This window comes from Phaseolus vulgaris, chromosome 8 (genome assembly GCF_000499845.2).
Source record: "Phaseolus vulgaris cultivar G19833 chromosome 8, P. vulgaris v2.0, whole genome shotgun sequence".
Classification (NCBI taxonomy): domain Eukaryota; kingdom Viridiplantae; phylum Streptophyta; class Magnoliopsida; order Fabales; family Fabaceae; genus Phaseolus; species Phaseolus vulgaris.
In genome coordinates, this window is record NC_023752.2 from 4,139,189 (window position 1) to 4,161,241 (window position 22,053).

The 22,053-nt window shown below is 34.2% G+C and overlaps 3 protein-coding genes and 2 long non-coding RNA genes across 5 annotated transcripts; 2 read left to right on the forward strand and 3 right to left on the reverse strand.

Annotated features, from left to right (window-relative positions):
- Positions 1-781: 781 nt before the first annotated feature.
- Positions 782-4,890, reverse strand: LOC137823376 (ras-related protein RABD2a). The gene is made up of 8 exons (XM_068628483.1): positions 4,651-4,890; positions 3,731-3,803; positions 2,771-2,818; positions 2,640-2,687; positions 2,373-2,444; positions 2,118-2,273; positions 1,866-1,969; positions 782-1,080 (listed from the first exon to the last, which is right to left on the reverse strand). The coding sequence occupies exons 1-8, from the start codon at positions 4,662-4,664 to the stop codon at positions 987-989; spliced, it is 609 nt and encodes a 202-aa protein (XP_068484584.1). The 5' UTR covers positions 4,665-4,890; the 3' UTR covers positions 782-986.
- Positions 4,891-7,353: 2,463 nt separating this feature from the next.
- Positions 7,354-12,194, forward strand: LOC137823556 (uncharacterized). The gene is made up of 10 exons (XM_068628742.1): positions 7,354-7,462; positions 7,554-7,623; positions 8,020-8,107; positions 8,202-8,215; positions 8,498-8,674; positions 8,858-9,190; positions 9,241-9,609; positions 9,671-10,591; positions 10,778-11,239; positions 11,900-12,194. Exons 1-10 carry the CDS (start codon positions 7,354-7,356, stop codon positions 12,192-12,194), a joined length of 2,838 nt encoding a protein of 945 aa, XP_068484843.1.
- Positions 12,195-14,016: 1,822 nt separating this feature from the next.
- Positions 14,017-15,749, reverse strand: LOC137827020 (uncharacterized). The gene is made up of 2 exons (XR_011083640.1): positions 15,124-15,749; positions 14,017-14,410 (listed from the first exon to the last, which is right to left on the reverse strand). It is a non-coding gene; the product is annotated as an uncharacterized lncRNA (long non-coding RNA).
- Positions 15,750-19,125: 3,376 nt separating this feature from the next.
- Positions 19,126-21,607, forward strand: LOC137826844 (uncharacterized). The gene is made up of 3 exons (XR_011083596.1): positions 19,126-19,245; positions 19,635-20,052; positions 20,875-21,607. It is a non-coding gene; the product is annotated as an uncharacterized lncRNA (long non-coding RNA).
- Positions 19,385-21,071, reverse strand: LOC137826843 (flavanone 3-dioxygenase 3-like). Its single transcript, XM_068632989.1, has 3 exons — positions 20,850-21,071; positions 20,323-20,570; positions 19,385-20,150 (listed from the first exon to the last, which is right to left on the reverse strand). Exons 1-3 carry the CDS (start codon positions 21,069-21,071, stop codon positions 19,577-19,579), a joined length of 1,044 nt encoding a protein of 347 aa, XP_068489090.1. The 3' UTR covers positions 19,385-19,576.
- Positions 21,608-22,053: the final 446 nt, after the last annotated feature.

Here is a 22,053-nt window from a genome sequence, read left to right on the forward strand (position 1 = left end):
CATTATTAGTAGACAATTGTTTTTTTAAGTATACAACTAGAATTTTAATCCTTAGTCTTTAAGTATAAAGAAACATCTTTAGAAAGAAGTAAACTCCTTAAGTGGACGTAGACTTCTTTAGGAATTATTCCTTCACTTTCTACAGCTAGCAAAGGACATTTAATGGCTATGCTTCATTGCTCCAACTTATAATAAGAAAAGAAGAACAAAACCAACCAACAGCTTGGCTTGTTCTTCAAGGGTGAACATATATAAATGTGGTCGGTTCATCATTCATGATCTTGTGAATAAATATATAATTAATATTACTTTAAATTGTTGGAATTAATGTTTGTACGTTAATGAGTTTAAATAATAACTTATTCATAATCTTAACTACGAAGTTATCATATTTAAATAATAACTCATTGTTAGAGTCATAAAGAAAATCACGTATATATGTTAAAATAATTATTATAAAATAAATAAACATTAGCTTTTAAATGAATGAGCCTAAAAGAAAACTCATTGCAGCATTTATTCTTATTTAATTAAGATTTATAGAATCCTGATAAAAAGAACTTATGAAAAGAAGGATATAAACCTCTTCTGTAAATTCAATTCAAGTTCTATACATCATTTTCAAACAAAAAAAATAGTGTATACTAGTATTTTAATATTTATTTCGGTAGCCATGTGGAGTAGGAGTATAATATAGCCGAAACAGAGGATATAACGGGTCTATGACAACAAATTGTTCATGCAGTTCTATGACAGCACACACAGAATAAACAAAAAGTAGTAGTCCCAAATGGTTTAGTAATATATATTTAACAGTAGGAAAATATATACTTTGCACAAGCCACATCATTAAGTATATTCAAAGAATGGTCATCTAGGTCAGTTTCAAACCAACAAACAAATTCTGACATCGGTCCACTATTTAGTGAAATTAAAAAAATATTACATGAAGTGACCAAAATAAAATGGATCTGAATTACTTGTGGTTAGGAAGAGCAGCATCCACCTTTCTGTGCAACTGGTTGTCCCCTGATCTGGACTGTTGGAGGCCTTGCATTATTTGCAGGTTGGCTTGCCATTCTATGTTCACACAATAAAGAAATTTACCATCAGATTAGCTTGGAAGGACTAACAGCCTGACAAGAAAAATTCTATGAATATGATCTATATATCACTGTTTTTATACTTAAATCATCATTAGGAAATTAGAGGAAAGGTAAAGCATAAAATTAATATATATAGTTTTATACCCATTACTTGTTCATATACATTTTTCATAAGCTATTTATTTAAAGGAAAAAAACAAAAACATCACATGGCAATGTGATGGATGGCTCCACCATTTAATTACAGGTTGACGAACATTGACATTACATAGCTGAATAGGAAAAGTCAAGTTCTCTCATGACTCTACTACAGGTTGACAAGTTTATGAGTGTCCCTTCCCTTGGGTAGTAGCATTTGAATACATGGAAGGGAGCTTCTTAGTCCTTGGGGTTAATCTTAGTTCAAACTATCAATGGAGATTTGGATTTCAAAATTATTTCATCAGGGTCAAGTGGCCATGGCTTTTTGCCTGACCTAGTCAACCTCCTTACAATATGGGACCAAGTTATTCAGTCAAGGTAAGTGCAGGTATGGCTTAAATTGGAATGCTTAGAATTCCAGCATAGACATAAAAATAGTCGAGTACCATATGTTTGCTTGTATTCTAATGTAAAGAATATGAGCTACAGTATAATTATTCATTAGAGTAGATAGGCAACAACTATTTCTTGGGCCTGCTTCTAAGGCCATCAAGTCGCACTAAAATTTTGGAATTTTCTTGAATATCCATTAAGTTAGAAACAGTCAGGAATGTATACCTATTCTTGATTGAAGCAGCCATTGCCATGAAAGCTTGTTCAACGTTTGTAGCATCTTTTGCACTTGTTTCCATAAAAGGTATGCCTATTTCATCTGCAAATGCCTGTAAAAGATAAAAATATAAAAAGGTAGGGTAAGGGTAGCCCAAAAAGTAATATAAGAGTAATATCACTCGGCGACAGCACTAAGTGTGAACAAAATCTTGAAGCTTAATCCGAAAAAAATTAAAGGGATGTGCATCAAAGCCATACTTTAGCTGTATCATATGACACAGCTCTATTTTCTGTCAGATCGCACTTGTTGCCAACCAAAAGCTTGTTAACACTATCACTTGCATAGCGGTCAATTTCACTGAGCCACTGCTTCACATTATTGAAACTCTCTTCATCTGTCACATCATAAACAATCTGCCAGAGGAACCAGTCAGTAAAGTATGCAAGGAAAGGATGCACCTACAAAGGGGAAATCAATATCTAAATGCACATGCCAAGAAAATCATCACCCACAATGATCCCATGGGCTCCACGGTAGTAGCTACTGGTGATTGTCCTAAATCGTTCTTGCCCAGCTGTGTCCCACTAGATACAAAACAGATCAAAATCAAGGGAGAAAAATCTGTCAATACAACTATGAAATTTGGTAATCCACATGGTGCAGAAACATGATGACTTAAAGCAAAAATATTTGTCCAACAAAACAATGAAAAATGATAGGTCAAGCTCGCTGACAACTTAATATCAATAGATAAAGGACAAAGTCAATCAGATACATACGATCTGGAGTTTGATGGTCTTTCCATCCTGCTCAACTGTACGTATTTTCTACAAAATTTGACATGAAATGAGTTTAGACAATGCTTCAAACAGTTCTAGCTAAAAATTTGTAGTCTTTGTATTGTACTCACAAAATCAACTCCAATGGTGCTTATGTAGCTCTCTATGTATGAATCATCCTGTAACATAATATAGAAATTTTTATACAGTTAATCCAAATTACTCAATTAAGCTACAATGTACCATCTTGAAGAACCAAGGGCTACCATCATGCAGCGTGAAGCTACGTAAGTTAGAAAGTGAGATGAGTATAACAATCACAATCTCTAAAAAGTAGACTAAATGACAGAAATATTTCATGACATTGGCTGTATGCTTCGGCATTTGCCAGTTTAGTGAAATTCACATAACCACTTAATGAACCAAAACAGGTTAATAATTCTGTTTTCCACGTTTATTTTTTTATTAGACATTCTACAAAAGTCAATTTCACTTGTTCAAATCACACCAAAACCAACAACAGGTGGTCGCATTACTTTCAGCATAATCCAACAGGAAATAATAGGTTATGAAAAGGGGATTCAGTGCATCTGCAGTGTCGAATTACTTTGTAATCTTCCTTCTTTTTTCTGCATTTTCAGTCTCAATAATAGAGGGCAACTCTGCTTATAAGGAGTTCGATCTCCATATTTTTCTACTCAGTTATCAAATTCCCATCAAAGTACCCAACAAAAAGGTATTATTTATTTATAATTTCTTAAAAGCATGTATGATACGGTAAATGATGAACCATAAATATTTGTGACCATTCTATATATGGGGAAAACGTATGTTCTTACACACATAGCAAGTAAAGGCTAGTCCACTAATTCAATATTTCACTTTTTCTTTTAGGTATTATAGAGCTCCAACAGAACTAGAACCTCAAACAAGGAATCAGCTATCATTTATAAAGATGTTGTAGTTTGTTACCAATTACCATATTTAATTACAGCAAACGCAATGGACGGTATTATTCTTTAGACAAGAGATGTAACCGAAAGAGTAGTAGTAACAATAATTAAGTAGTATAAAAAAGGTTGACAGCTTACTGCAAATCTCAGAAGAAGACATGATTTACCAACACCAGAGTCTCCAATAAGAAGGAGCTTGAACAGATAATCACTGCAAACAATAACCACATCATATTAACTTTTGTCTCCTATAATAGACTATGCATCAGAGACGGAAGCAACCATTTCTCTTTCACACACAAACATTTAGATAACAGTTAAATTGAAAACCAATCATACTGTCTCGATTCATTAAGATCTATAAACCAATATAACACAAGGCGTCGTTTTCTTTTTCCCTTATTGTTGTTTTATCTAATAAATGGAATAGCCCAACACCATATAAGCACCAATCCAAATCCCATACTTCCGATGTGAGAAGTGAACTCCCATATCAATCTAACAACTAACAACCTTGTAGATAACCTCTCCCTTTTCCTCTAAGCTCACATGTTTAACATAATTTGATGATTCTCCCAATTAGCTGCTACTCAAATCATGCAAAACACAAATAAAACTACCAAACAGTATGCGCAGTTCAATTGTCAATTCAGTTTGTGATGACAGGTATTGATCAGGGCAAAGGAAAAATGGAATCATACGAACTCAAACGACTCTTAGAAATCAACAGGGAACAAGACCACGGTAACTCCGCACTTCAAAATCAATCATAAAGACAAACACAGCGATCACAAAAAACGAATTGGAACCCATGATTGAAAAACAATCCCCCAAAAATAAAAGGATAAAATATACCAAGCGGATCAAAATTTATAAAAACACATCAATCTAGGGTTTCACGGCAACAGTATTTGATGCTGACAGAACCAAACAAATATTCTCCAATTTAACTCCCACCCCACATACTCTTTTGGTATGGAACATATAAAAAGCGAAAAAGGAACAAACTTCACTCAAATCATACACGATTCGAAGGAAAAGGGAACAGATGAACGTACTACTCGGGATTCATTTCGAGGGAAGAAAATGAGGACCGGAGATTCACCGGAGATCGGGGAGATGCCGCCGGAGATAGGTCCTGGGTGGAAGCTTCACCTGGAGTTTCAGAAGAATCGGAAGCACGAAGGAATCGAAATCTAAATGCAACCTCGCTGGCGTCGCTTATTTGTGCTTCTTTTCTTTTGAATGAAAATCGCGTGGAAACGTGACAAATACGGTGACGTATTTGTATTTGGTCATGGTTCGTGTCGCCTAGAAGAGTCAATTAATTAAATTGTCAATTAAAGTAAAATACTTCAATTATTTGAAATTAATTCATAATGAGTGAAATGTAAGAAAAGATTAATAGAAAATTAATTACGAGTGAGTGAGAACGAGGAAAGATGCATAAAAAAAAAGAAATGAATTTTATATTCCATTAATTAACATTTAGATATTGAATTTTAGTGTCTACATAATTAATTATACAAGTCACCGAAGATTATCATATTAATTGTTAAGTAACATTTAAAAAAAAAATACTAACTACCATAATTTACTGCATTTCTCATCTTCAACCCATAAAAAGTAACATCAATGAAGAGCATATTTGATTTGATTAATCTTTTGACAATACTATTTTTTAAAAAGGTCATATTCTTTTAATTTATTTAGACAAGCTTTTTCATAAAAATAGTGAAAACAACCTTTTCAAATTAAAATGAAAGAGTATGTATATTTGTATTTTTTTAAAATAAATTATAAATTATAAATTTATATTATAATATTATAATTTATTGTAAACTTATTTGTATTTATATTTTTTAAATATTAAGATGCATTTATATTTTTATAAATTTTATTATAAATTTATGAATATCTATGTTTCATAATTTTGTGATAAATTTATATGTAAATTACGTTGTAATTTATATTAAAGAAAAACATCTTGAAGGCAAATTAATGTTTTCCTTTCTTCATAAATTTACAATACAAATATATATATATATATATATATAATTAAATTAAATAATATAAACAGGTGACAAATGACAGGTGATAAGCAGGTAAGATGTAACAGATAACAGATAGTAGATAACATGTAGTAAGTAACAAATAATAGAATGAAAATAGTAGATAGTAGGTAGCAGTTAACATATAACAGGTAGTATGTAACATAATGTGTAGTAGGTAACATAACATGTAACAAGTAAAAAATAGCATGTAACGGGTGGCCGATGGCAGGTAACATAGTAGGTAACATAACATGTAACAAGTAACATAACATTTAACAGGTAACAACTAGTAGGTAGCAGGTAACAAGTAGCAGGTAACAAGTAGCAGGTAGCAGGTAGCAGGAAGAAGGTAGCAGGTTGTAGGTAACACGTAGCAGTTAGAAGGTAGCAGCAAGTGTGTCACATTGTCAGAAGTAATAATTTGTTCCTAAAGACGGATATCGATCTCACAAGGAGCAGTTGAATTATCAAGTACAATGTTCGCTAAATATAAAACAAAACAACAAAAAGTGTGTTGAAAGTGTTATGTTGGCGATGATTAATGAGAAAACACACAAACAATTGGTTGCTTCAAGTTGTAAAAATAGGGATTAGGTTTCATCTTTCTCACTCTCATGTATTTTGATTAACATGTTAACATTATGTTCTTTGATTGAAATTGATGTCCGTATTAAATTCATTTATATCAATTCCTCGCATATAAAATTATTAAATATGTTTCCTAAATATCGTTACATATTTATAAAAACAACTTAGAATCAAGCTCAGACGTTAATAACAATTAACATTTCAAATTTATTCATAACACTCAAATATGTTAAGTATTATTGTTTAGGTAAGAACCATAAAAATATTTTCCAATCAAATTTAAGATTCTATATCAAGCATTAGAAAAAAAAATACAATACCAATAATCAATCAAGAACAAAATATTATATCATATTTAAATATCACCTCCATACATAAGAGATTGAACAAATTACTCCCAAATCCACTAGGCAGAATTAGTCACACATCTTTTAGCACCTTTTATTCTCCCATTTGGGTTACAAGTCACTCATTGGTATTTTCCTTTCAATATTGCACACTAGGGTTGAGCCTCAAGCCCCCTATTTAACCTAATTTGCTAGGGTTAGGTGACTTCTTGTGTCGCGCTAATGGGCTTGTTGATTAAAACATAAAATGGCCCAAAGGTTCTGGCGCTTTCCTGCTTAAGTGAGATATAGCTCGCTTGAGTAAGATGCTCTAATGCTAATTTGGGCTTTCTGTGCTTTTATGCGTTTGTGCGTTTTGGGACCTTCTAGCTTTCTCCTTTTAACTTATATTATTCATCTTTAGCCCAATCTTCTCCATTCTTCCCTAAATATATGAAATTAACATCAAATTTGGAAATAAAATATTCTTATTCAAATAAAGATCATAAAATATGTAAAAAGGTAAAAATTTCAAAAATTAAGGATTATTTTATATATATTTTAGCAATTAATACTCATAAAAGCCTTTATTTTAATATGAAATATTACTGAAATTAGATACTTATCAGTAACAAATAGGAAGGTAACAGGTAACATGTAACAGATAGCAGGTAACAAGTAATAGGTAACAGGTAGTACGTTGCAGGTTGCAGGTGGCAGGTAGATGGTAGGAATTAGTATCAGGTTTTGGGTAAGGTAGCATGCATCAGATATCGAGTATCGAGGATCAAATATGGGTATTGGGTATTGGGTTTGGGGTATCAGGTTTAGGGCATCAGGTAACGAGTTTAAGGTTTATGGTATTAGGTTTATGGTTTATGGTATCAGGTTTAAGGTATTAGGTTTGTGGTTTAGGATTTGGGGGTATATGATATAATGTGTAGGGTATCGAGTATTAGGTATCAGGTATAAGGTACATGGTATATGGTTTAGGATATCGGGTTTACGGTAACGGTAATGGAAACGATAACGATAATATCAGGTATCATATATCAGGTAAGAGGTATTAGGTATAACGTATCAGGTTTAATTTATGAGCAATGATGATGGATAACACAGAAAAGCCTTGTGGCGGAAGGGAACGATTTACATTACTTTTGCATCAAATGGGACTCGAACATATAAAAACTATGTAGTAGTACATATGACCGTGGAACCAAAACAAATATGAAAGTTTAACCTGACAAATCACTTTCCCGTCTATGAATCTTAACGCCCAAATAATCAATTGGACCTCGAATTTCCAGATGAGGCTTTCCAACCTTTACTCAAACAGCAGAAGTTAAAGAACAACACATAAATAAAATTAGTTACCAGAGCTTCGTTAGTATTGACCTAAATGGGTTATGACACATCTGTAATGGTAACGACAATAATAACAGTAACTTAATGATAACAGAAATGATAACGGTAACGATAAGAGTAACGATAATGGTAACAGTAAAGTAACGATAAAAGTAACTGTAACAGTAATAGTAACGATAATGGTAACAATAATGATAACAATAACAGTAACAGTAATTGTAACTGTAACAATAAAGGTAACGATAATGGTAATGATAACGATAACGATTGTATCAGGTATTAGATATCAAGTAAGAGGTATTAGGTATCAAGTATCAGTTTTAATATTATTTCGTATGCCTAACTTTTTAACTTTTAGTCTTATGAGCAAGAATGATGGATAATAGAGAAAAAAACTAATGGTGGAAGGGAAAGATTTACATTACTTTTACATCAAATGAAACTCGAAAATATAAAAACTCTCTAGTAGTACATATGACTACGAAACCAAAACAAATATGAAAGTTGACCCTGACAAATCACTTTTTTGTCTATGATTCTCAACGCTTAAATGGTAACGGTAATGACAACAGTAACGATAACGGTAATGGTAATGGTAATGACAATGATAACGGTAACGGTAATAACAATAGTAATGATAATGACAATGACAACGGTAACGATAATGGAACGACAATGGTAACGGTAATGCCAACGATAACAGTAACAGTAACGGCAACGACAATGGTAACAAAACGACAACAACAACGGTAACAACGGTAATGACAACAACAACACGGTAATAGTAATGGTAACAACAACGGTAACAGTAATGGTAACAGTAACGGAACAACAACGGTAACGATAACGCCAAGGTAACAGTAACGACAACGACCACGAGAACGGTAACGGTAACGGAACAACAACAATAACGGTAACAACAACAATAACAGTAACGATAACAACTACGATAACGGTAACTGCAACAGTAAAGGTAACAGTAACGACAACGGTAACGGTAATGACAACAGTAACAATAACGGTAACGAAACCAATAACGGTAACGGTAATGGAAACGGTAACCAAAACGGTAACGACAACGGTAACGGTAATAGTAATAGAAATGACAACGGTAACGATAACGATAATGACAACGGTAAAGGTAATGACAACAACAACAGGAACGGTAACAGTAATGAAACAACAACAGTAACGCTAACACCAATGGTAACGGTAAAAGTAACGGTAACGCAAACTACAACGGTAACGGTAACGACAACGATAATGTTAACGGTAACGGTAACAACAACGGTAACCGTAACGGAAACGGTAACAGGAACGGTAACAAGAACAGTAACGGTAACAGGAATAGTAACGGTAACGGTAACGGTAACGACAACGGTAAAGGGAACGACAACGCTAACAGTAACAGTAACGACAACTGTAACGGTAATGACAATAGTAACGGTAACGACAACGACAACGGTAACGGTAACGGTAACGGTAACGACAACAACAACGGTAACGGTAACGACAACGATAACGGTAACGACAACGGTAACGGTAACGGTAACGGAAACGGCAACGGCATCGATAACGACAACGGCAACGGTAACGGTAACGATAACGGTAACAGTAATGGGAACGGGAACGATACGGTAACGGTAACGGTAACGGAAACGGTAACGGTAACGGAACGACAACGGTAACGGTATCGGTAACTACAACGGTAACGGTAACAGTAACGGCAACGGTAACGGTAACAGAAACGGGAACGGTAATGGTAATGGTAACAGTAACGGTAATGGTTACGACAACGGTAAAGGGAACGACAACGATAACAGTAACAGTAATGACAACGATAATGGTAACGACAACGACAACGGTAACGGTAACGGTAACGAGAATGGTAACGGTAACGGGAACGGTAACGACAACGGTAACAGGAATAGTAACGGTAACGGTAACGGTAATGGTAACAGCAACGGTAACGACAATGTTAACGGTAACGGTAACAACAACGGTAACGGTAACAGTGACGGCAACGGTAACGGTAACGGTAACGGAAACGGGAATGGTAACGGTAATGGTAACGGTAACGGTAACGGTAACGACAACGGTAACAGGAATAGTAACGGTAACAGTTACGACAACGGTAAAGGGAACGACAACGATAACAGTAACAGTAACGACAATGGTAATGGTAAAGGCAACGGTAACGGTAACGAGAATGGTAACGGTAACGGGAACAGTAACGACAACGGTAACAGGAATAGTAACGGTAACGGCAACGGTAACGATAACGACAACGGTAACGGTAACATTAACGGTAACGACAACGGTAACATTAACGGTAACGGTAACGGTAACGGCAACGGTAACGGGAACGGTAACGGGAACGGTAACGGGAACGGTAACGGGAACGGTAGCGGTAACGGTAACGGGAACGGTAGCGGTAACGGTAACGGTAACGATAACGATAACGGGAATGGTAACGGTAACGGGAACGGTAACGACAATGGTTACAATAATAGTAACGGTAACAAAAACGATAAGGGAACGACAACGGTAACAGTAACAATAACGACAACGGTAATGGTAACGACAACGATAACTGTAACGGCAACGACAACGGTAACAGTAACGGCAACGACAACGGTAACGGTAACGGTAATTTTAACGGCAACGTAACGGTAACAATAACGACAACGATAACGGTAACGACAACAATAACGGTAACGGCAACGACAACGGTAACGGTAACGGCAACGGCAACGGTAACGGTAACGACAACGGTAACGGTAATGGTAATGGCAACGGTAACGGTAACGGTAACGAAAACGATAACGGTAACGGTAACGGTAATGGAACAGTAACGGTAACAACAACGGTAACGGTAACGACAACGGTAACGGGAACGGTAACGGTAACAGGAACGGTAACGGTAACAACAACGGTAACAGGAATAGTAACGGTAACGGTAACGGTAACGACAACGGTAAAGGGAACGGAAACGCTAACAGTAACAGTAACGACAACTGTAACGGTAATGACAACGGTAACGGTAACGACAACTGTAATGGTAACGGCAACGGCAACGGTAACGGTAACCGTAACGGCAACGGCAACGGTAACGGTAATGGCAACGGTAACAGTAACGACAACGGTAACGGTAACGATAACGGTAAGGACAACGGTAACGGTAACGATAACGGCAACGGCAACGATAACGGCAACAGTAACGACAACGGCAACGGTAACGGTAACGAGAACGGGAACGGGAACGGAAACGAGAACGGGAATGGGAATGGGAACAAGAACGAGAACGGGAACGGGTAATGGTAACGGTAACGATAATGATAACGATAGTATCAAGTATCAGATATCAGGTAAGAGGTATTAGGTATCGGGTATAAGGTTTAATTTCGCATGCCAAACCTTTTAACTTTTAGTTTGATGAACAAGAATGATGAATAACCAAGAAAAGCCTAGATTACTTTTGCATAAATATGGAACTAAAATAAATATGAAAGTTGAACCTGACAAATTACATTTTCGTCTATGATTTTCAACACCTAAATAATCAAGTGGACCTCACACTGCCACATGAAACTTTCCAACCTTTACTAAAAAAGTAGAAGGTAAAGCACAAGACATAAATTAGTAAACTTAGACAACGATGAAATACTTACGAGAGCTTCGTTAGTATTGACTTAGTTGGGTTATGAGACATTTGTAACGGCAACGGTAACAGTAATAATAACAATAACAGTAACAGTAACAGTACGTTAGTATCGAACTAGTTGTGTTATGAGACATCCATAACGGTAACTATAACGGTAAGGGTAACGATAACGGTAATTGTAACGATACCGGTATTAGTAACAGTAACAATAACAGTAATGATAACGGTAACGGTAATGGTAACTGTATCGGTACGATAACGGTAAAGAGAATGATACCTGTAATGGTAATGCAAACGGTAACGGTAACAGTAACGGTAACGATAATGATAATGATAATGATAACGGTAACGATAATGATAATGATAATGATAATGATAACGGTAACGATAATGCTAACTCTAACGGTATTGATAACTATAACAATTACAATAACGATATCGATAACAATAATGGTAACGGTAACGGTAACGTTAACGCTAAAGGTAACGACAACGCTAACCGTAATGGTAACGATAACGATAACGGTAACAGTTATGGTAATGACAACGGTAACGGTAACAGTAGCAATAGAGGTAACGCTAACGGTAATGGTAAGAGGTATTAGGTATCGAGTATAAGATTTAGTTTTGCATGCCAAACCTTTTAACTTGTAGTTTTATGAGCAAGAATGATGGATAATCGAGAAAAGCCTAGTAGTGGAAGGGAACAACTTACATTACTTTTGCATAAATATGGAACTCGAAAGTATAGAAACTCTTTGTAGTACATATGACCATGAAACCAAAATAAATATGAAAGTTGAACTTGACAAATCACATTTTCATTTATGATTCTCAACGCCTAAATAATCAAGTGGACATCACACTGTTGAGAGATTACTTTATCGGACTCTCTGTAGGGATTCACTTGGGTGAATTCTTCCTTCATCGAGAGGTTTTGTTTACGGACTCTCGGCAAGGATTCACGTAGGTGAATCTTACCTTCGCCGAGAGGTTTCTTTATCGGACTCTCGTAAGGGATTCACTAAGGTGAATTCTACTTTCACCGAGAGACTTCTTTATCAGACTCTCGGTAGGGATTCACTTGGGTGAATTCTACCTTAGCCGAGAGGTTTCTTTATCAAACTCTTAAAAATGTGAGCGTTCCTGCACTATACGGCTTTTTGGGGTCGCCTTATCTTGCTGGAGGCAGATTTTATCAAAAAGCGGTTGATTACTCGGTTGGTTCTCGCGTCCCTATGCCCAAAAGGATGGGCGAGTTCAAGGGATTCACTTGGGTGAATTCTACCTTCACTGAGTGGTTTTTTTTTATCGGGGTCTCGGTAGGGAATCACTTGGGTGAATTCTACCTTCACTGAGAGGCTTCTTTGTGGAACTCTCGGCAGGGATTCACTTGGGGGAATTCTACCTTTGCCGAAAGGTTTTTTTATTGGACTCTCGGGAGGGATTCACTTGGACGAATTCTACGTTCACCGAGAGGCTTCTTTATCGGACTCTCGGTTAGGATTCACTTTGGTGAATTCTATCTTTGCCGAGAGGTTTCTTTATCGGACTCTCGATTGGGATTCACTTGGGTGCATTCTACCTTTATCAAGAGGCTTCTTTATTGAAATCTGAGAAGGGTTTCACGTAGGTGAACTCTACCTTCACCGAGAGGTTTCTTTGAGAGTCTCTTGGCAGGGATTCACTTGGGTGAATTCTTTCTTGGCCGAGAGGTTTCTTTGACGGAGTCTCGGCAGGGATTCATGTGGCTGAATTCTTCCTTGGCCGAGAGGTTTCTTTGACGCGCTCTCTACAGGAATTTACTTGGGTGAATTCTTCCTTGACCGAGAGGTTTCTTTTTGGGCTGGTCTATACCTCTCCTTGCATATTCTTTTCGTTGCCTGTCATATTCCTCGTCGTTACCATGTGGACACTCTGAAGGGTTTCTTCCTGACCCCACAGTGGGCGCAAAAAATGTTCTTACAAGGTTGAAATCCTAATAGAGTGATTCCTTGAGTCTTCGTCTTCTGGTCTTCTTGACCTCTAGGCATGGTCTCCAATTGGTTCTTCCTCTCTCCAAGCCGAATGGGGGGGGGGGGGGGTACCTGCGAAGGTACTTTGTTGATCAAGTCAGTCCGAGTGCGATATGCCGATGAGTTGAGAGTGAAAAAAAAACCTTTTGGATATTTGTACCTTTTGGATGGGCCACAACTGTTATGGATCTGCTTTTGGGTCCAAATGAGGGCACTATTGTGCTTTAATAATGATTATAACTAAACTAGTTTAATTACTGTTAATTGCGAGTTTACTGTCTGTCCTCGATTTTAAGAGAGTTATTCGACTTTGCACAATTTCTCGGCCTTCTCAACCATCCGATAGTACAATAACTTTTCAATCCAATAATATATTAAAGTCAGTGGAGATAGTGGGAAAAAAGAAAACCAGACCTAATAAGACGATTCTTTGCACATATCTTAAAGACCTTCCACCTTCTCTGTGGTACATAACCATCACTCATAATAATTAATCGCCACCAAAATATGTTAGAGTGTCACTTTAATTGTATGTTTCTTTGCAATTATGGTTACAAAAATAAACTTGTTCTTGCAAGGGCCTAGAAACAATCTTCTTTCTTTTGAGGTTGTTGATTTCTTGGTCTTCTTTCTCGGTGTGAACTGTCGGTCTGGGCTTTTGGCTTGGACCTCTCGGTCTGGGCTTTCGGTTTGGACCTCTCGATTTGGACCTGAATATGACTTGTAGACTCTCACTTCTTTGGGCTAGGTCAACTAGATGTCTCAGTTCTTGGTCTCGGTCTCCTTTCACGGATGAGTGTGTGTACCTGAAAGGTGCTCCAATGCCAAAGTCAGAATTGGTACTAGTTAATTATAAGATAAATTCACTTTACTTACCTTTTAGGTTGAACATCTATTATAAGACTCTTTTATTGGGCTTAGAAGCTGCTTGTGTCATTTCTTTTTTGTACTAACATTTTTAAACTCACATCTGTATCTTTGAGTCTTTTTTATGGACTTTGTTACAATAACTAATTTAATTTAATTTATTTATTTTTTGTATTTAACTATTTGGTGACCTTTTCCAAAATGACTACTTAAAATTTGTCTCACAAATTCTGTGCCTTATACACGCACTACAAAATACTTTTTAATTCATGTCTCCAATTTTTAAGGAGTATTTTTATTTTTAATTTTCCTCCAAATTAATTGCATCAATCTCTTTTGATAAAGATATTTCAAAAAATGGTACATTTATGGTTGTTTGTAAGGAAAAAACTATTTTTTTATGAAATAGTTTAAGTGTATGTTTGTCTGGATATATTTTCTTAGAAATTTGGTACTGGAGATATTACAAAGTTCCATTGGATTAAAGTTTAATTTTCCTCCTATGCATCAACATCAATATATTCGTAATAAAAAATGATATTTTTTATCAATAAAAAAATAAAAAAAATAAAGTATTTAAGAAATATCCCAACCATTCAAAACTACTTATCATTCGTAACAAGAAATGATATTCGAAGAAGAAATGATATACCTGTGCATACCAGCATTTCACCTTGTGTTGGAAAATCCTTTCTAGGAAAAACCTCTTTCCTACACCATGAATTCCCTTGCAGTTTTTACCAACATAACACCATAGTTTGTGATGTGATATTCGCAAAAGTGATCCATACTAGTGTATCAAATTATCCATTCATGTTCGTTAGGACCTTTTGGAGATGCTATTACATTATAATATATATTCACTATTATTTGCTTCCTTCTCTGTTTTCTCACTTATCAGCAACAAAAATAATGAAAATCACGATATTGTTGATGATCATAACAAAGTATGAAAATATATATACTGAAAACAAATTCTTCCACTGATGCAATCACAAAGGAGTTGAACAACAAGAATTTTCATGAAAAACATATCAAAATAAGAGAGTGATAAGAAACATGAACAGGTTACTGATAATCATTTCATCATTAAACAATGAAAACTTAAAACATTCCATGCTAGCTCATAAACCAAAACCTATGTCACTGGTTTGAGACACTAGAATGGATCACCATGGCATATCGCATGATCCTAAAGGGAGCGACTCAGAGAAATAAACGCAGTGAAGAAATGAAAGAGATATATAATAATGGGATAGCTCATGATTTTCGATTGGTGGATGTGGCTTTTGATCGCTTTGCACTGCAATATTTATAGATGGATTGAGTTAAAGATGATGATATGAGTTTAGATGCAGGTGGACATAGGTTATGAATAGTTTTCAAAATTATTGTTGCGTCTCATGACTTTTTACGATCACTTCAACGACCATTCATCCACCAATAATGGCATTTGTGGTGGGTGGACACAACGTTTGAACTAATTATTACATATTTCTCCTTTCTCAATTTTCACTAGAAAAAAACTATTTTATTGCAGAAATATGTCCGTAATGTACCTACCAAGGAAAAAATGTAATATCCTTATTTTATTCACATATAATCATATAAGATGTATTAATTTTTTTTTATATATATATATATATATTTGTACAGTACTTCAAAATACATCTCTCTTCTTACTTCAAAATACATCTCTCTCAAAAATACATCTCTCTTCTTACTTGAGCAAAAATGGATTGAAAAACACCTTATTTTTCATCCTATTTTCACTTAAGCGAGAATAGATTTTGAAACAACCCAAAACTCACTGCATCGATCTAGCTTGAGTAAGGATCTTTCGCTTGAACGAGACATGCAGTACAAAAATGTGTCAAAGTGTTATCTTTCAAGTTTTCCTTCAAAATTTCACAATCATAACTTTACAAAATATAACATCAAAATAGATACCACTTTGTTCATATTTTTTCAAGTACTATTATTGAGTTATTATGTCAATCTATACACAGGTGTGCGCGCACACACATATGCTTTCTAAACCAAAATCATAAAAAAATAAACAATACTCATCAAACATTACACTTTAAGTGATTCATCGAACTATTCAAATACATTAATTGACTTCTTCAAATCAAAACCAATATAAATTCTACAACATCTACCATATCTACAATTTCACATTCCAATCTCAATCAAATTCTAATCTACTAAAAAAACAAGTCATGCTGAAAGCAAATTTGAGATGGTGATCACATCATCCCCACATACAAATCTTTTAACTTGATATTGTCATACTTATGTGGTACTTTTAAATATTTTAAAAAGTTTGTATTTTCTTTAGATATTGCATTATAAATTTATAATAATTGTAACTTTATTGAATTAATACATAATATTGAATTAATATATGATAATCTTATAATTTTGTAATAATATTTTTTTTTAAATAGAAGACCAAACAAAAATTAATGTTCATGAATCTATTTAAGTTTACTACAATTTATAATATATAACATTTTTTTAATGAATTTATTTATTAAATTATTAAAACAATTAAGTATATTATTTCTTTAAAGATAATATATATATTAAAAAATAAAAATTATTATATCGTTAAAATGTGTAAAAAAAGAAATGTACTTTGTAAATCGTTAAAAATTATTAATTTTATTGATATTATTAATATTATCAATTTTATTAATATTATTAATATTAGCAACGCGTGTTCACAGTTTTATTAGATGAAAATATTTGAAATTTTATAACAATTAGTTTTCTAATAACTACTAAAGTAAAAACATGTTATTAATTATAAAAATATTTTTATTAAAAGTAATTATAAAATAACTTTTTTTTAAAATTTTGTTGTATGTAAACAATTTTATTGTCTAAGTGGTTTTTTTTATTAAGAAGAATTATTTGTATGGATAGAAAAAATTATAATTAATCTTTAAATAGAAAGAATTATACTAATTGATTAGTTGTTAACAAAATAAAAAAAGATAATAAAAAACTAATAATATAGCAAACTATTAGAAGCTGACAGTCAATATATACATGATTATCTCATATATATTAAGAATGAGGTTTATAAAAGAATGTTTATAATGTATCTGACCAAATATAAGCTATTCCTTGCCTATTAAGGTTTATTTTGGTAAATAAATTTATATTTAACCCAATATTACAAAAGGTTTTATGAGATGAAATTTCTACACATTTGTATTATAAATTTAATTTGATCTTATCTATTCTGTAATTGAGGTGGATACAGGGCGACGATTTTAATATATTTCCAACTCAAATTTTTTATACAACATATTACAACTTCCAATAATAATGTTTTAATATTATTTATTTATAATTTTTCTTATTATATATTTATTTCTAAACCTATCATATTAAAACATATCAATAATAATTATCAAACTATCTTCTTAAATGACATATATCAAGAGTTATATACAATAATTGTCAAATTATCATTTATTATTCTTAAATGATACTGCAATGGTGCCGTTGCTTAGAGTAATTGCTTCTACCCAAATTTACCCTCCTTCTTTATAATTAATTTTATTAATTTTGTATTTAATAATTTAATTTATATTTCAATTAAATAAGTTAATTTAATATATCATTATTATTTGAACTTGTTAAACAATTGTAAAGTAAAAAATGAGTTGTCAAGATAAATTTTTCCTTTTCTTTACGAGTTACTTTTTTTTTTTCTTTTAAATCAGATACGATGAATGAAGTTATACCTGTGCAATGGCTTTTATACCGTTAATCTCTTCCTGAAACTAATTCTCCTTGTTGGCTTGTGAAACACCTGAAAAAGTTAGAACCAACCACAGGACTACGGTGGTGGTGGCCTTGTGTTTGTCTGAGTGTGTTGGTTGTGTTGATCCCGCAGTAGAACAACCACACCATCATTGTCAGATGCATCCAAATAAGTGTTATAGGCAGAAAATGTAAGGGCATGTATGTGGGAGGAAAGAAGACACTTGTGTTCTTGATTATGGATGTAGTTAGGATCAGTTTCAACTCGAGTAGGGAGCTACTACATATATAGATACGGACACGAAGATATGTATAATTTTTAAAATGTAGAATAGGGATACACATTTATATATTATATAATTTTAAATTATATAAATTCAAAATAAATATTTATGTGCAAAAGTATGTTTCAGATTCTTTTGAGGGCAGAAAAATATTTTTCATGACGGGTTCAAAAAAATTTGTTCTTATTTTTATAATCATAATAAAAATTTATACAATAAATTTAAGTTTTTTAGAAAGTTATTGTATTTACACCTTTAGAATTTTCAAAAATCTAACAAATATTTTTTTGAATTAAACAGTTCACTGATAAGTATTCTACAAATGTCAATGTCGATACAGATGTGTGTGAGAGGCGCACACGCAATACTTAAAAGAAGTGTGGGAGAAAGATGCTAAGAATTAACAAAAGGCAGATAGAATAATGCAAGAAAATAGGGGCACTGTTTTAAAATAAATAAATAAAGAATTGGTGTATCTACGTGTTGAGTTGAGAAGCCTCCACGAGAAAGAAAAGAAAAGTAACCAAAATATGTTCTCTACGTGTTGGGTAGACGACCCTCCACGATGTGCTTCTTCTCCACGTGTTAACTATGGGAGAATGCTATATATTAGGCTTCAAGAACGTTAGGGAGTGTTCATCTTACAAGCCTGCCACACAAAGGCTTTCTGCAATGAAGAAAAGAAGAGGAGAAACGAAGGGAAAATCCGGGTAAAGTTTGAATTCATTGTTTCTTCTTTAAAGGCCAATTTTACATATTATCCAGAAAAACAATGGTGAGAAATGTAGATCGAGGACTTCAATATTATGGCAATCTGTGTGCGATGTTGGTGTCTTTCATTGGTAAAAGCTGAACTTTATTTATATATTTTCTTTATTCCAAGTACATACTATATGAGATCCATAGCTAGCCACACGCTAAAGGGAGAAAAAAAGAAGGGAAAAAACACATATACTTGTATGCCTATTGCTTTAGACCACTTCATAAAACAACCCCTAACAAACAGCTTGCTATTGATGGGTTTAGACCCTCTAAATATCTCTAGGGTTTGTTCAGCTTTAAAGTGTCAAGAAACCTACCCTTTGCAATATCATTGCAGGATATGAAGTCCAGAAATTCCCTGAAGCAGAACTCCTTGTAGGACTTAGGGTGCTGTTCATCAACAAGTTCCAGTGCAGGACCCATCTTTCTGTCCATTGCAAAACTGTGAAGACTCACAATGGAAAACCTCTTCTCATCCCCGTTAACCGTTGCTCGGTGAATGACACTCTTGTATTGTCCATTGCTCATAACTTCCATTTGGTCACCCAATTGCACCACAAGTGCTCCTTCCACAAAAGGCACGGGCATCCAGTTGTTGTTTTTGTCCTTGATTTCTAGGCCTGAACGGGTTTGAAGCAGCACAGTTATGGAGCCGTAATCAGAATGAGGGTGGATACCTAAGGTGAGACCAGGTTCTGGACACGCAGGGTAGCAATTCACTGCAAGTGTTTGCGACCCTCCATTGATTTCTTCATGTAAGTAACTGCGGTCCAACCCCAGGCTTTCAAAAATCATTTCCATCAGTTGATTTTGTAGAATTTGCACAGCTTTTACGTACTTTCCCATACTCTCCCTGACAACACAAGTTGTGTGTGTCTGTGAATTGTATATTTTATACATCAAGAGAAGCTTTCATCATGGCACCAGCAATTTTTTTATTAAAATAGGTCTATTTCGAAAATAGTTTGATATTATACCTTTATTTTGTTAGTAAAATTCTCATGGAGATTTCAAAAACCTTATACCTGTAATTTGACGGATTTGAAGGCCACATGTGAATCCAGTCCGAAATTGGATGGGAGTAGTGTTTGATGAAATCTCTCCAGCAGTAAACTTCATCCCTAGCTTGATTAAGGCTTGTTCCATACCTAACAGGTTTGTGAACATCTTCAGAAAATAAACGCATCTGTTCATCATTAGGAAGGTTGAAGAACTCTGTTGAGACTTCTAGGGCTTCATCTATTACTGATTGATCAATCCCATGGTTAATAACCTACACAAATTAAAGTCTTCTGTAAATATATAGTGAAAGTCACCATGGTTACACATGTCTTTCTAGAACCTAACCTTGCACTGAAAATTGTCTCTCTAAATGTAACTCACTTCTAAGCAACGGTGTCTTGAAAAACTATTATTCCACAGCACAATCAATGTAAATGTGGATACACATGTACATGTGTAAGCTTGGTACAAGAATTTGTAATAACAATTGGTGAAATCATATATATATATATATAAAATATTTGTTTATTTAAAATGTTGCTATATATACCTGAAAGCAACCAATCTCCATGCAGGCAATTCGAATTTCATTGATGTTTGATCTAGAAAGAAGAGACAAATCTATAATGGGAGGAGTGGTGGATACTGGAAGATGAGGGCTAGGTCGTTGTGATGGTGGAAGAACATAACGGTGGGGTACAGAGGACACTCCAAGCTGGTCAAGACTCACAGCACTGGTAAACGAAGAAGCACCATTTCTCTGTGGCTCCATTGTTTCTCTTCCCAAATCTTATCTTGATCAATGGTAATGATTTGAGATAGAGACAGACACAAATATATTTATAAGCCCTAGTGGATATGTCGGATTCATGACAGTCCTCTATCCATATTTCCTTAGGTTGTTCACTTACATTGTACATTGTACATGCAAGAAAGTACAAAAACATGTTTTTCGTTCGGAAGTGAGGGTGGATTGAAGTGATGATGGGAGTTGAAGTCAAAAGGGAAGAAAAAAAAAAGCAGAGTGATGAAGGAATTGTTGAGTTGATTCAATATTGTTGTGGAGTTAGTGCTAGTGGGAAACAATAGGTGGCTTGTTTGGTCCTTTTTTGTTGGATAAATGTTTGGACTTTTTACACATACTATAAAGAAGTACAAGTACATGCTGCATGGAGATTGTTGCCTTCTTTTGACTTTGCATACAAATCAGCAGTTCAGAAGCTGCCACGTGTTCGTGCAGCTGTAATCTAAATGCTATCTGAGAAACATAGGGATGAGTGTGATATTAAAAAATAGTTTATTTGATTACGAATGTGTCCCTTATATATGTGTCCTCGAAATTATCCAAACACTCATCATTGTTCACAGTTCCTTCCCCATTTCGACCACAAAACTGGTCATGAACAACGTATCTAATGGTATAACTAGGAGCTACGTTTTCTCAGGTGCATGAATTTGTTGTTTTGGTACTACTCTTTTTCACTAACCACAACATTTTGGCTGCTACTAATTTTTAATAGGATAAATATTTATTTATTTTACCAATGATTATTACGTTAGTTAATTTCATCAATTCTAATGTTTTTTTTTTAATTTCAATTTCGAATAATTCTTTTATAAAACTTATGTTTATTGATTGCTAGCTTATTTCTAATCATGAACTCATAATTGGGTTCTTAACAGCTTGAATGGTATATATTGACACACCAAATTTAAGAATTTGAACTACTTTTTGTGTTGACTTTACTTGAGAC

Excerpts from the sequence above, each read along its gene's own strand:
- LOC137823376 (XM_068628483.1), bottom strand. Across the intron at positions 2,445-2,639 it reads AGACCATCAAACTCCAGATC|TGGGACACAGCTGGGCAAGA; the intron begins GTATGTATCTGA and ends TTTTGTATCTAG. Across the intron at positions 1,081-1,865 it reads GCTGCTTCAATCAAGAATAG|AATGGCAAGCCAACCTGCAA; the intron begins GTATACATTCCT and ends GTGTGAACATAG.
- LOC137823556 (XM_068628742.1), top strand. The coding sequence starts at position 7,354 with ATGGGTATTGGGTATTGGGTTTGGGGTATCAGGTTTAGGGCATCAGGT. Across the intron at positions 7,463-7,553 it reads TATCAGGTTTAAGGTATTAG|GATATCGGGTTTACGGTAAC; the intron begins GTTTGTGGTTTA and ends TATATGGTTTAG. Across the intron at positions 11,240-11,899 it reads AAGAACGAGAACGGGAACGG|TAACGGTAACGATAATGATA; the intron begins GTAATGGTAACG and ends TAACGGTAACAG.
- LOC137826843 (XM_068632989.1), bottom strand. The coding sequence starts at position 21,071 with ATGGAGCCACAGAGAAATGGTGCTTCTTCGTTTACCAGTGCTGTGAGT. Across the intron at positions 20,571-20,849 it reads TGGAGATTGGTTGCTTTCAG|GTTATTAACCATGGGATTGA; the intron begins GTATATATAGCA and ends TAATTTGTGTAG. Across the intron at positions 20,151-20,322 it reads TCAAATCCGTCAAATTACAG|GGAGAGTATGGGAAAGTACG; the intron begins GTATAAGGTTTT and ends TTGTGTTGTCAG.